This window comes from Myxine glutinosa, unplaced genomic scaffold (genome assembly GCF_964187855.1).
Source record: "Myxine glutinosa unplaced genomic scaffold, kmMyxGlut1.1 SCAFFOLD_2167, whole genome shotgun sequence".
Classification (NCBI taxonomy): domain Eukaryota; kingdom Metazoa; phylum Chordata; class Myxini; order Myxiniformes; family Myxinidae; genus Myxine; species Myxine glutinosa.
The window spans coordinates 59,375-74,161 of NW_027618262.1; the positions used below are offsets into that span (position 1 = coordinate 59,375).

Below are 14,787 nucleotides of genomic sequence, written 5' to 3' on the forward strand. Positions count from 1 at the left end.
ATGGTGAAGAGTCACTTTAAAAATTCTCTGATCCTGTACCAGATTCGAATCTTCACCAAAAGTGAATCAACAAGCGTTACGCCTAGGTCCCCGGTCGGTGAAGTGATGCGAGTTGACAAAGTGGAAGACGCAAGGCGGCCATGTTGGATTTTGACGTGGCGACCCAATTTTCAATAGCGTTCTCCCTTATGCCTAGATACACCCACACACCAGATTAGAAGTTGGTACTTCGCTTATTTGTCAAGATATTCCGCTCACAAGGTTCAGACATACATGGCGGCAGCCATCTTGGATTTTGACGTGGGTTGCACCCACACACCAAATTAGAATTCGGTCCTTCGCTTACACATGCACGCACGCACATATGCACGCACGCCCGCACGCACGGACGGACGCACACACGGACGGAGGGGAAAACCATAGTCCCCCTTTCGCTCCGCGGTGTGACGGGGGACAACTCCCTAGATCGGATGACAATTATGGCGACATCAATTTTACCTTCCACAAACTCCTCCATAAATGATCCAATATTCATGCGGAACAATTAGTCCTTCTTTCATGCAAGGTCTCCAGGACGGTCAGGTGTCACAAGGTGCACAATCTATATAATAATACTGTAAGGACTCGACTTTGTTATCCCTTTTACGCCGCACCCAGTGACCCGATGCCCATGGCACAAATGGATTTACGATCTACGAACCGCGCTCTTTGTTTATCACGTTCAGCCAGACTCGAAAAATCTGAATTAGTCGACTTTGGGGCCCAAAAGCATCCGATTAACGGCCGATACGACGCCATCTTTCGACGCCATCGTATTGGCGTCTGCTGGGCGAAGGCGATGCAAGCCGTCCGCTGATTGGACAGTCGAGTGGTGTCATTAAATAATGGGCCGTGCTTACTGCTTACTGATATTGATCTGAAACTTGCAAATGGGCATGTATTGCAAAGCAATTTTCCTTCTTATATTGTCCAAGTCTAAAATACACACCCACACACACACATAAATCAGCTGATCGTCAAATCTGCATTCCCTACAACCAGTGATTACAGGTTTAAAAAATGATTTTTTGACGTATTGACTCAACGATGTAAATAGGAAAGCATTAATTTTATTATTTCCTTCTTATTCTGTAAAAGCGGCCTCGACGGTATAGTGTGCGATTGCCCAAAGCAGGTTCTTATTTTGACAATCGTTAGTCGTACAATAAATACTTACGGAATATTAAATGAAAAAAAATGTTTCTTACTTGAATATTTTAAAGCATTTTGTTTTTCATTCCACATGGTGTGTTTCTTCCCTCCCTCTGTGGACAACCAAGTGCCGGCTTCCGGTGGTAGTATAATCCTCTGTAGCAGTGTAGGGTTTTATGAGCCAATGATTATGGTGCGGCGCATGTCGAGTCACAGCAGGATTTTATGAAACGCCATTTGAAGTTGTGAAAAAGGTCAGAGTACCTGCTAACATGTCAAGCTACAGCATGGCGGCGCAGGTCAGTTATAGTTAATCAACGGATCAATGAGAATGTCCTTTACTGTACGTACTGTACTTTACCACATCGGTTAGAAACGCTGCCGCAGGAGATCTCCGATGGTCTTTACTTTAGCTTCTGTTTTGGATTCGGTTCCCGCCTCCTGATACCTCGCAGGTGTGACGTCGCATCAGAGGACGTTAAGCCAGCTGTCTCATCTGATTGGACAGTCGAAGGCGACAGCAAGCCGTCCACTGAGTGGACAATCCAGAGCATGCATTTGTGCCGGTGTTGGCGATCGTTGTTCATATACGCACTCTTCATTCTCATCTTTCTTCCTAACTCTTACTCGGACAAGCAAATCCCCTATGCCATCCATAATGGTACACTCTATCCATACACCACATCCTCCCTTCCGTGGATGTTCCACGGGTTTCGGCTAGTCTATATAATAATAGCGTAAAGACTCGACTTTGTTATCCCTTTTACGCCGCACCCAGTGACCCGATGCCCACGGCACTAATGGATTTACGATCTACGAACCGCGCTCTTTGTTTATCACGTACAGACATACTCGAAAAATCGGAATTAGCTGACATTGGGGCCCAAAAGCATCCGATTAACTGCCGATACGACGCCATCTTACGACGCCATCATATTGGCGTCTGCTGGGCGAAGGCGAAGCAAGCCGTCCGCTGATTGGACAATCCAGAGCTTGCATTTGTGCCGGTGTCGGCGATCGTTGTTCATATACGCACTCTTCATTCTCATCTTTCTTCCTAACTCTTACTCGGACAAGCAAATCCCCGATGCCATCCATAATGGTACACTCTATCCATACACCACATCCTCCCTTCCGTGGATGTTCCACGGGTTTCGGCTAGTCTATATAATAATAGCGCAAGGACTCGACTTTGTTATCCCTTTTACGCCGCACCCAGTGACCCGATGCCCACGGCACTAATGGATTTACGATCTACGAACTGCGCTCTTTGTTTATCACGTACACCCATACTCGAAAAATCTGAATTAGCCGACGTTGGGGCCCAAAAGCATCCGATTAACTGACGATATGACGCCATCTTACGACGCCATCGTATTGGCGTCTGCTGGGTGAAGGCGAAGCAAGCCGTCCGCTGATTGGACAGGCGAAGGCGAAAGCAAGCCGTCCGCTGATTGGACAGGCGAAGGCGAAAGCAAGCCGTCCACTGAGTGGACAATCCAGAGCATGCATTTGTGCCGGTGTCGGCGATTGTTGTTCATATACGCACTCTTCATTCTCATGTTTCTTCCTAACTCTCACTCGGACAAGCAAATCCCCGATGCCATCCATAATGGTACACTCTATCCATACACCACATCCTCCCTTCCGTGGATGTTCCATGGGTTTCGGCTAGTATTTAAATATTTATTCAAAGAACTTCCCCTGAGTCGACAAGGCTAAGTGCACAGAACAAGATAAGCACCGTTACAGGGAGTTACAGCTGTTACAATTCCAGCTGTTACTGGGAGTTACAGATGTTGAATAGGGGAAGTTGACCGGGAGTTACAGCTGTTACAATTCCAAGATGTTGAATAGGGGAAGTTCACCGGGAGTTACAGCTGTTACAATTCCAAGATGTTGAATAGGGGTAGTTGACCGGGAGTTACAGCTGTTACAATTCCAAGATGTTGAATAGCTCCTGGTCAACTCCTGGTCAACTTCCCCTATTCAACATCTTGGAATTGTAACAGCTGTAACTCCCGGTCAACTTCCCCTTTTTTTTTTTCTTTAAAAAAAAAAAAAAAAAAAAAAAAAAGGGGGAAGTTGACTGGGAGTTACAGCTGTTACAATTCCAAGATGTTGAATAGGGGAAGTTGACCAGGAGTTACAGCTGTTACAATTCCTAGATGTTGAATAGGGGAAGTTGACCGGGAGTTACAGCTGTTACAATTCCAAAATGTTGAATAGGGGAAGTTGACCTAAGCCTGGAAAGTCTTGTGTCATTTCAATTCTTAAAAAAGAAGACATGTAGAGTTTCTGAACCAGACCGTAAATGACACTTTACACAATTGTTCAACTAGGCAGAAACCCTCTTACCTCATACACCATGCAGTCGCCATCATCAGGAAGTTCATGGAATAAGTCAGCACTGCCCACGATGCGATCTGTAACACACAGATACCGAAGCTCCATGACATGTGGTTTTGTATAAACTACATTTCTATCAATCAGTGTTTTTAGAAACATACATGCTATTTTCACTGGGGAGAGAAAATAAGAAACCCCTGGCAAAGAGGAAGGGGCAGCACATCGTGTCGAGATGCAAGGCAAGGTGGTTAAATTAGCCAAGAAACTGAATAGACATCCTTTCTTTACAAGATCCAAATCTTCCCCATTCTTCCCTACTGCCCAGATTCGTCAAGGCAACGTGGTCACGATCAGAGTGCCGATCAGTCCCCATGGACCGGTCCTTTCCCTCTTGTCTCCCTCTCTCTCCTTCTCTCACCCTAACTCTGTCATGGCACTGACTCCATAAGGGCGGGGTACACAATCCTGGATGCGGGGGACCTCTGGGTCGTTCATGGGAGGTCGATCGGCCGTCTCCGTGCGGCGGGCTTGTTCGAGAGAACTGTCCAGTGCTATACAACAACACCAACACCACCACCAACAACAACAACAACAACGATCAAGGAAATTTACAAACAGGAAAAGAGAGAGAGAATGGGAGGAAACACTGCAATCTGCAAATGGAAGGGTAAAGTGTGGGCAGCGTTCATGGGAGTAATAAAGATTGGGGGTAAGGAGGGAAATGACACAAGATGGTGGTGCACCACCAACTTGAAGCCTTGGAGGAAAGATAGGGATAGTACAAACTCGGGATAAAGCAGTTCAACAGACAGGAGAAGCAAGGAAGAAAAGAGTTGAGGTGTACAGTCAGCCTGGATTTTGGGACATTAACGAGGAGGGAGTTACTGGAAGAATGTGTATTGAGCCCGGAGGAGCTTGGGACGGTTTTTAGGACTGAAAGACCGGAGGGAGATGGGCCTTAAATAATAGGGTACAAAACTGTCCTGGTAGCACTCAGACTTGGAACACTTAGTTGATATTTTCATTCTGTGCAATTCATCATGTATTTCTACTTGATTCTAAGTGGGGTGATTTAAAAAAAAGACTAATTTCATCAGGAGCTAAGAGGGTCATCACACAATAAAACGGATGGAGCCCTGAAACATTTATGCAATTTATTGATTTTACTTTCCAGAGTATTCTGCTGTGATAATTAAAGTTCTTCTTCTTCTTCTTCTTACTTCACATGGAGCACATGGATGTGAGTAGCATCATTGGTTGAGGGTGTGGCTGTGCTGCTGATGCAATGCCTCCTGTAGGTCAGGGCAGGAATTTGTAATTTGTTCCATGGTGCTGGCGATAACTCTCCGACTCTTCGCGAAGGACACCGAGAGGCATTTAGCATCCAAGTAATACTGGCAGACATGATGCCCAGTTTAACGTCCATCCGAGAGACGGCACATACATTGATGAATGATCACCCTGCCTGTGAGACATCAGGAAGTCAGTTTATGTCTGGGTCGGAATTCAAACCTAGGCTAGATGGCTCAGAGGTGAGTGTGCGTACCTCTCAAACCCAGGCTAGATGGCTCAGAGGTGAGTGTGCGTACCTCTCAAACCCAGGCTAGATGGCTCAGAGGTGAGTGTGCGTACCTCTCAAACCCAGGCTAGATGGCTCAGAGATGAGTGTGCGTACCTCTCAAACCCAGGCTAGAATGCTAGATGGCTCAGAGGTGAGTGTGCGTACCTCTCAAACCCAGGCTAGAATGCAAGATGGCTCAGAGGTGAGTGTGCGTACCTCTCAAACCCAGGCTAGAATGCTAGATGGCTCAGAGATGTGTGCGTACTTCTCAAACCCAGGCTAGATGGCTCAAAGGTGGGTGTGTGTACCTCTGGGCTATCCTTCCAGCCCCACAATTTTAGCGTCTATCTTACAAGTTTGCTTTTGGATAGAACATAGTATATTTAAACATACTTGTGCTGCTGTTTACCTCAACGGTAGCTTGTACCTGTTGCTGTGTTTGAGCCTTGAGAGTAACTGTTGAAACTTCTCTATCCGGGTTATTCCCGACATCTTTGTTCTTTGTTCATTGCATACTTCTTTCTACTTTTTCACATTTCTCTTTATTCATTATAATTCTTTCTTTTTATATTATTTTTGTTCATTTTCCTCTCTGTTATCTCTCTTTTACTCCTAACTTATCCTTCTTTATCTATCTTTCTATTGATCTATCTGTTGAGAGAGAAGTAAATTGTTAGAATTATATTTTTCTGTAAGATTCACTTGGCTGCTCTGATCTTGGATCACATGGGCCTGGCTTCAAATCAACACGTAACTCTTGCCCTGAAAGTGTCGGTACGGCGTCGTATTTCAACAATTTCCGAGGCTTGTTTCCAAGTTGGTGAGACTGTTGATCAAATACGAATGCCGACAGCTTGAAGTGGTCTTCGCAAACAACACGATATTTTGAATGAACATACGTTTTGATGTTGAATTTGGTTGTTCCTAGGTTTTTCAACTACAAAGCACAACGTTGACGATATTTTAGTGGGTCGGGGATGCAAAGTAAACGATTTCTGAGTTCTGTGGGCAAAATTTGTTGACGACTCGAACAGTTAAAAGCTTAATACTTCGGTATCTTGAATGATAGAATAACTTGTGATAAAAGGCAGACGTACACGTCAATCAATGAGCCGTGCCCCCGTGACGGCACCCGGACAGACGGAAGTAGCTCATTTGCATAACGGAAGTGAAAATAGTCCGATTTTAAAATACGATTATCTGGATTATTTTTCTTTTTATGTGCTAATGAGTCAGGGATATCACCCTCTAAAGTCGAAAATATATCTCTTCAAACAATTTCATGATTGTGTCCCTTTAATGTGTATAAATAGCTTATCACGCCGTGTCGAGGAAAACAATTACCAGAAGTAAAACAATATTATAAACCACAAACACATTTGATTACCTTTTGAAACAGTCGCTAATGCTGTTTAACACTGAACTGAAAGGGAGGAAACCCGGAGTGTGTTCAATTACCAAGCAGCTAGCTCGCGCTTGCCAAGCCAGCCGTTCCATATCAGCAGTTTTCAATGGAGTGCTTGCTTGAATGCTTAAGGCACTTGGCGAGCGCTCTACAAGAAACTTGGGAACTGAACACGCATCAAATGTTCTTGAGACCCAACCCTACATCTACTGTAATCTCTATATCCCAGAGAGGAATGGCACTTCCTGCTGCCAGCGTAGGGAATGGGTGAACATGTATATTTCAATCACACTTTCCAAATACCGTCATCTCATCATCACATTTTGGGTTAGTCCGACCTATCTTGGAGGTCTATATCTGCAGTAGATATAGACCTCCAAGAAAAACCTTCACTCTCCTGGATGAGTTCATCCCTTCCTGCTTACAGCTCAAAATTCATATTTCAAGGCCGTGGATCTAAGATTATTATCATTATTATTTTTGTATACAAGATCGAGGCTCATGTAAAAGCTAACATTAATCACAAAAAGCCAAACTGACACATAAAACACAAGATAAAGGGAGCGGGAGACAAGATGGGGAGAAAGCGGGAAGCACACAAGTACAACATTTGAGAGGAGGGACATTGGGAGATCAGTGGGAGGGAGAGGATTTGGGGGGGGGGGGGGGAGGAGGCAGGGGAAGGGGGGGGGTGGGAAAGGTATAAAACACATGGACACTGCTAGGACTTCTAGGAAAGAAGTCGGAATTTCAAAAACGTGGATCTGGGGTGAATTAATGGGGGTAGAAAAGATTAAGGTTTTGGATGGCGGAAGATAAGAGATGGTGGTGAACAGCTGTTTTAAAGACTTTGAGGGAGGAGTGAGATTGAAGAGAGTGAGGGAGTTTGTTCCAGAGGCGGGAGAAAAGAGGAATGAAAGAGTGAAGGTGAGCAGAGAGTCTTGATTTTTGCAGTTTCACCAGAAGAGGGTTGCTGGCAGATCTTGTGCGACCTGTAGGAATATTTGGGGGACAGAGCACAGATAGAAAGTAGATGGGAGGGTTGTCCGGACGGTCTTTTCTGAGAGACAATGTGAGAGTGTGAGATTTGTCAGGATTGAAAGACATGTTCCACTTGTTTGACCAGTCTGTTATTTTGTCCAGGTCTGCAGAGAGTGAGGAGGCTGCAGACTGCCGATCTGAGGGATGAGTAATGGAGCGGCAAAGAGTGGAGTCATCAGCAAAGAGATAGAGAGGATTTTTCAGAGAGTCGGAGAGATCATTGATGAAGACCAGAAAAGGCACAGGGCCCAGAACACTGCCTTGGGGAACTCTAGCGTGAACAGGAAGGGGAAAAACAAAACAAAAACCACCTTTAGAGGCCATTTTTCCCCGCAAGCGGGGGTTGGCCTTTTTCGGGGACCGTGGTTGTTGTTGTTTTTCGGTCCCCTTTTTGAAGCAATGTTTTACAGCCGGATGCCCATCCTGCCGCCAACCCTTTTTGTCGCCTTTTACGACAAACAGGGAATTACCAGTGAACTGGTACTCAATTAGCCGACCTCGGAAGGATGACAGGCTGAGTCAACCCCCCTGGCGTTAATTCAGCGATCGACCGGGATTCGAACCCAGGATCCTAGGATCCTAAGCCGGCACCCTAGCCGCTAGCCCAACACCAGGGTTGAACAGGAAGGGGGAGATGAGAGAAACCCATTCAGGGCCACACGTTGACCACGACCAGAGAGGAAGTCCGCAAGCCATGCGTGGAGATTTCCATGGATACCATAGGAGGAGAGTTTGGTGAGCAGAGCGGATGTGTTGAGGATGTATGTGTTGATGTATTGGGGGTTGAGGATGTTGAGATGTTGAGAGGTTGTTGAGATGTTGAGATGCATGTGTTGATGTTGAGGCAGGTGCTGCTAAGAAGCTTTCCTTTCTTGGAAGGCAAACTCAACAGAAGATGACATTGGGTCATTACGACAGGCATGTAACAGATATGTTTCTGTCCTCAACAAAGAATAGTAGACCAGTTAGGAGAATGTTGTGTATCCGAACGGGTCTCCATCACAGTCTCCATCACTCCATCATTGAAAAGCCTGGGTCTCCATCACACCTCTTTCCAATCTCCACATGCTTTTACAACTTGCTGACTGGCCAATATAAGTTCAGTCTTCTTTTTTTCCCGAGAGAAAGAGAATAAGCTCGTTGACGCTCTTACTATCACGTCTGCAACGTGGCCTGATGGCATCAACGTTTGCAACCTAAACACCTTTTCAGATGAGAGGGTCCTCTTCCAGCTCTGCTCCCTTCATTCCAGAGAGGATTGCATCCACTTGATAGATTCATTGTGGAGCTTATACATAAATCACATGCATGACAGTGCCAAGAGGAGACATCATTGCACTTTTAGATGAAGTACGAGTACATCATTAGGTAATGGACAAATAAGTAGTATATGAGATTCAAACCTGCCATCCCAGCATCATCGTCATGAAATCGTTCAGATAGAAAAGCAAACAAGCCAACTGACATCAATTATCATCCAATCTTGTTCTACAATCAATCTCAAACCAAAGTACGTTGCTTCGTCTCTTGATTTGATATTTGATATTCTATCTTTCACTGTCAGTGTACGGTATTTGAGCCATCTTTTCTCTGTTCGATGTAAAAAAAAGCCTCAATTTGAGGTTGTGATGTCATCACACAGGAGCACAAACTGTTTATCAAGAGGCTTCTATTTGTCACGCATGACTAATAATAACAAGAAAGATATCATGGAGAGCACAAAACTTACAAAGAAATTTGACCATAAAGATAATTGTTGGTTGAATTCAATGACCTGATATGCAAATCCTCTTCAAATTTCAAGTAAATCGGATGAAAATTATCAATTTTAGAAATTTGGCCGATTTTGATTTTTTTTGGTCAATGTTGACCTCAAAATAATCGGTGGTTAAATTTGCAGACCTGATGTGAGTCAATCGCCTCTTCAAACCTTAAATTTGCAGACCTCTTCAAATTTCAAGTCAATCGGATGAAAAATTCTGATTTTAGAAATATGACCAAGTTGTTGACTTTTTGACCTCAAATTATCAATAGCCTTCTTGCTTATGACGAACTCTATAATTTAGTGGAGTTTCGTGAAAAATCGGTTTAAATTGTGCACTGTAGGAGATTGACAGATAGACAAACAAGAAAGACGTCCTGCAGAGCACGATACTTGCGAAACCCGGGAACCCCCCCCCCCCCACCCCCTCAAAGGAGTTGCCATTAATACACCAAATTGTCCATTTCATTAGATTTTAATTGACAATCTTAATGAAAGCGCGGTTCAATCGGAACAAAATTTATTATTTTTCAGACGAGTATTGATGATTTTAGGAGTTTGACCTTGAGTTGACCTTTGACCTTTTGACCCCAAAACAGTTGGTTTTCCATTTCCGTTATGTACTTTGCAATTGCTCTTTAATTATCAGGTTAATCGGATGAAAATTAACGATTTTTTAGATGAAAATTGATGATTTTAGAAGTTTGACAATGAGTTGACCATTTCACCTCAAAAACAGTTGGTTTCCCAATTTAGTGAATCAATATGCAAATACTGTTCAACTTTCAATTCAATCGGATGAAAAAAATGACAATTTTAGAAATTCGACCTCAAGATGACCTTTGACCTTAAAATCAATAGGCTTCTTCCTTATGACCAACTCTACCATTTGGTGACGTTTCATGAAGATCGGTTTAAAATTGTGACCTGCAGGCGACTGACATACAGACAGACCGACAAACAGACAGACAAACAGACAGAATAATGCACAAGACCAACCAATATTGGTTCACAAGTTATCAAACATAGTGACCACTATATTGGTGTGTGAAATAAAAGTTTTCCTGTCTGTCTGTCTGTCTGTCTGTCCGCAGCATAACTACCCGATGATATCATCTGATCTTGATGAAACTTAGGTGGGAGGTTGATATCATGATCCAGTTGTGTCCTGCCTAGAGTGGGCGTATTGCGCCCATTGTGGGTGGAGCCACGCCCGAAAAAGATGTCTTTTTAGGGGGTAATCGAGTTCAAGCTACATCTTCTCCGAGGGGTTTGGTGGAACCTGACAGGGGTTTCGGTATTTGGTTAGGCCAATGTCATGGTTAGGCCTCACAGAGCTCGATTTTTCATTTTCGCCCCAGGGTCAAGGTCACAAGGTCACAAAATTTAGAAAAGTTGATTTTTGATGGTTTTATTACATTGTTCGCTTCCTGATAGGGTGAAATGTCGTACATGATCTTATATTATCACATAAATCATGAAATAAAAGTTTTCCAACAAATTTCAGAATCTTTGACCTTTGACCTTTGAAGGTCACAAAGGTCAAATTTTCAAAGTTGTCGGAATCGAACCGAATTTCCGAAATCGAACCGAAGAATACCGCTCGCTCGTGAACCATCGTCGTCTCCTGACTTGTACATACCAATATTTGAAAAATCTTAAATTTTCACAAGTAATAACAATAACGATATTATTTTAGAATCATACAAATAAGCATGGTAGCAAACATGAAAGGCAGAATAACAGACCATGATTAGCTCTGATCGTTTCGGGCTTCACACGGTACACCTTGTATGGATCAGCGTGGTTTGTCCGACTCTGTTCTGGAAGTTCCTCAAAGTCGGAACTCTTCTTGAGAGCACAGCGTAGGCGGGTTTTCCATGTCGATGGGTCTGGTTGATCAAGGCCTTCCCGGTAATGGCCACGGTACTCAGCCCACGCCTGCGAGCAAATCTTAGTCAGTCTCACTTTAGCTCGCAGTGGAGACGTAAAGCAAACAGCTATAACCACCGATATGTCTGGGTACAAATCCTTAAAGCAATGTGATGAATTTATTCCCATCGACTACAAGGAGCAATTTGGAGATATTTTATAGCAAACATATTATTGTTTAATACTGCATTAATATTTTGCAGTGAATGAATGAATGAATGAATGAAAAATGAATATGAAATGAAAAAATGAAAAAGTGAACATTATATTAAATTTTATTGCATGTGTACACAATGGTAGATGACGGATGGGCAGCGTGACTTAAGGGAGGGGGGGGGGGATAGGGTGGCATGGGGCGATGGGGCAAGGACCGGTTTTTGTGTGGCATGGTACGGGAAGGCATGGCATAGTACATAAGTCGTGGCATGGCATGAGGCAGCGTGGCGTGGAAACAGGCGGCCTGGTGTGGAAAAGGGTGGCGTGGTGCAGCAGGCATGGTATAGCACAGGGTGACACGGGGTATATCTGGCGTGGGAGGTGTGGCATGGAACAGCGTGCCATAGCATGTGGTGGTGTGGTGTGGCGTGGTGTGGCGTGGCGTGGCATGGGGCGGTGTGGAATGACATGGGATAGCACAGGCTGGCGTGGACGAGGTGGCGTGGAATGGGGTGGCATGGTATGGTGCAGGGTGGAGCATCATGGTATTTGCAGCGTATGTTCTGTATTTAATATGATTTGTCACACAATTTGGCAAATCCGATCATACAGAAAGTGAGCAGCAAATGGCTCTTTTAAAGTGGCAGGCAGACAGACAAGCATGGAGAATAGCCAATGGATGTGTACTGTACCTATATGCACTCATGCATACATTCCCATATACAAAATATTTTAGGTGGAATCCAATAACTTGTGCTGTTAGCCTGTCCCATATGCTGTTTTTGTGGTCATAACATTTTAATGCAATTATTTTCAATTATTAGCAATTATATAAATATGTGTATTGAAGCAATATATTAAAAGTGTGCATCTCTTGGACTAATTTGAATATCTCATTCATATAACTTTTTGAATGCTCCTTAAATATAACGCTAAAAGATAAATTTCCAGCTTGCCCACACACTGCACACACTTGCCCTAACACACGCCACACCACACCACCCCATGCGCACCTTGCACCACACGCTACGCACCATGCACACATACTGTGCTTCACACACTGCATGCCACACACCACGCGCTTCGCACCACACACTGCACTCCATGCACTATGCACACACATTGTGCGCCACGCACCCGCAAACACACTGCACGCCATGCACCACACACACACACACACACACACACACTGCACGCCATGCACCACACACACACACTGCGTGCCCTGCACCCTGCACACACATAGTGTGCCCTGCACCACACACACTGCACGCCATACACCCCGCACACACACTGCGCACCACACACCACGCACACACACTGCATGCCATGCACTACACACCACGCACATACACTGAATGCCACGCACTACACACCACGCACACACTCACACGCACCACTCATAACCACTGGTCTGGTTTCATCCCAAGTCTTTTATTCCTTCCTCGGATCAAAATAAAACTCTGATGTCATCAAAAAAAAAATCATCACGATTTGTTAAAACTCACATGATTTGATTTGTTAAGGCAGGTAGATGGAAGATTTAAAACTTTTAAATCCCACCAGAAACCCACTCACTTTAAACAGAGCCGAATGCTCTTCCACGCAGAAGTCTCGCGTGCTGGCGTGCTTCCAGGGGATGCGGAATGTCCTTTTGCTCTCATCTTCCCACACCAAACCTGGAAATCGGTGGCTGTCTACCTGTTCGACGAGCCATCTGCGGAGACCCAACTGTGGATGTGATGTCCAGCTCCGAACGTCCATCGCTCTGTTTCTACCACGAGATAAAAGTAAGCAAACGGTACATTATCACTAACAAGGATTAGTTAACAAAGCCTAACCATAACTACTGCAGTAAATGTGGAAGGAAAGCAAGCCGCGCCCCCAAAAAAGCAAGCCGCGCCCCCCAAAAAGCAAGCCGCGCCCCCAAACATGGAAGCCACGCCCCCAAAAATGCCCTAACCAGTAAGCAGGTGTTGTAGGTGTATTTATATTGCAAAAATATTTTAAAATCAAAATAAAGATCTGATTACCAATGTTAACAATGAGAGAAGAACAAAACAACCTGCTCGCAAAGGTGTGTTGAATTTATACTCACTTTTCCACACTCGATGCGAAGATTCGAATGGTCGACCAACCCCGCAGCATCTTTTTATACGTTGCCAGAGGAACGGAAGTCTATGTGACATTCAACGTGCATTTCCGGAGGGAAAAGGGTACCACAGCTGTGTTGGGCCTTCGTCAGAATTAAGATGAGGATCTGAAATCTGGGAACACGAGTACACCCCCACAACCCGACCATCCAACTCCCCCTCCCCCCAATTCCTAGAGCATGAAATTAACATTTTGAGGATGTTGGAAAATGATACTAATTCTGCAACACCCCTATTACTTGTTGCTCCATTTCAAAAGCCGCAAACTTGTGTTCATGAAATATTTGTGCAACGGCCGGAGCATTGGACGTGGAGTTGAGCGCTCTGGCCATAATGGAGATCCGCAGGTCAGGTAAGAAGGTAAAAACCAAGATCATCAGAGAGCAGTGTGGTTAGGGTCACATGCGTAGAGAGCAGCATAGAGATATTTGCAGGAATTTCTAGAACTCGCCAGGCCCTCTCATTCATCCTAGGTGGTCCAGAGCACAGTGATTTGGCAGTGGCAGGTATCAGGGACCAGGGCAGGGTCTAAAGGTAGGCGCACAGAGCGCGAGCCCCGCAAAACAGTGGCCATCCCAAAAAATGACCATAAAGGACTTTTTAAGTGCACTTTTAAGATATTTTTAAAGCAAATAAATTTACGGATACTTTCAGGCAAATGTTATGCATGTGTTGCAGAAAGTTTGGACACCAGTGTAAGTTAAAATGTATTTTCTAGCCAACCGCAAATTGATTTTTAACTCAACTGGACTATGTCCAGCTGAGTTTTTGTCGACACCCAGTGTCCGTCGTCCGTCTGTGTGTCGTCTGTCATCTGTAAACAATTCGACGTCTACGCTCTAAAAGTCACAAATATTGATGAAATTTGATGAAACTTGTTATGCAGCATCTTTAAGACATAAACTAGTTTGGGATTGCATTTGGGCGTTGCACGCCCCAAAATGGGTGCGACAGGGCGGCCATATTGAAAATCAATTTTTGTCATATATTTTTAACACATATAAACTATATATACACAAAGAATTAAGTTAAGCACCCCTACACAAAGAATTAAGTTAAGCACCCCCTAATCCTGTCCTGAACCTGAACCCCCTCGAGCACGTTTGGGACATGTTGGGACGACAAATTGCGAAGATGGTCCCTCCAATAGCCAATCTGGATGAATTGGAACGTGCATTACATCGGGAATGGAACAACCTGCCACAGCAACGCATACGACGGCTTACAGGGTCTATGA

General features: G+C 44.4%; 1 protein-coding gene across 1 annotated transcript in view; it reads right to left on the minus strand.

Annotated features, from left to right (window-relative positions):
- Positions 1 to 13,840, minus strand: part of LOC137421296 (interferon regulatory factor 8) — a 53,104-nt gene extending 39,264 nt beyond the window's left edge. Inside the window, exons 1-4 of the mRNA XM_068107196.2 lie at positions 13,496 to 13,840; positions 12,976 to 13,171; positions 11,058 to 11,250; positions 3,550 to 3,617 (exon numbers count right to left, since the gene is read on the minus strand). Of these exons, the coding sequence (XP_067963297.1) occupies positions 3,550 to 3,617; positions 11,058 to 11,250; positions 12,976 to 13,171; positions 13,496 to 13,545 (507 nt within the window). The 5' untranslated portion in view covers positions 13,546 to 13,840. The remainder of the gene's footprint in view (positions 1 to 3,549; positions 3,618 to 11,057; positions 11,251 to 12,975; positions 13,172 to 13,495) is intronic.
- Between the last annotated feature and the right edge of the window lie 947 nt (positions 13,841 to 14,787).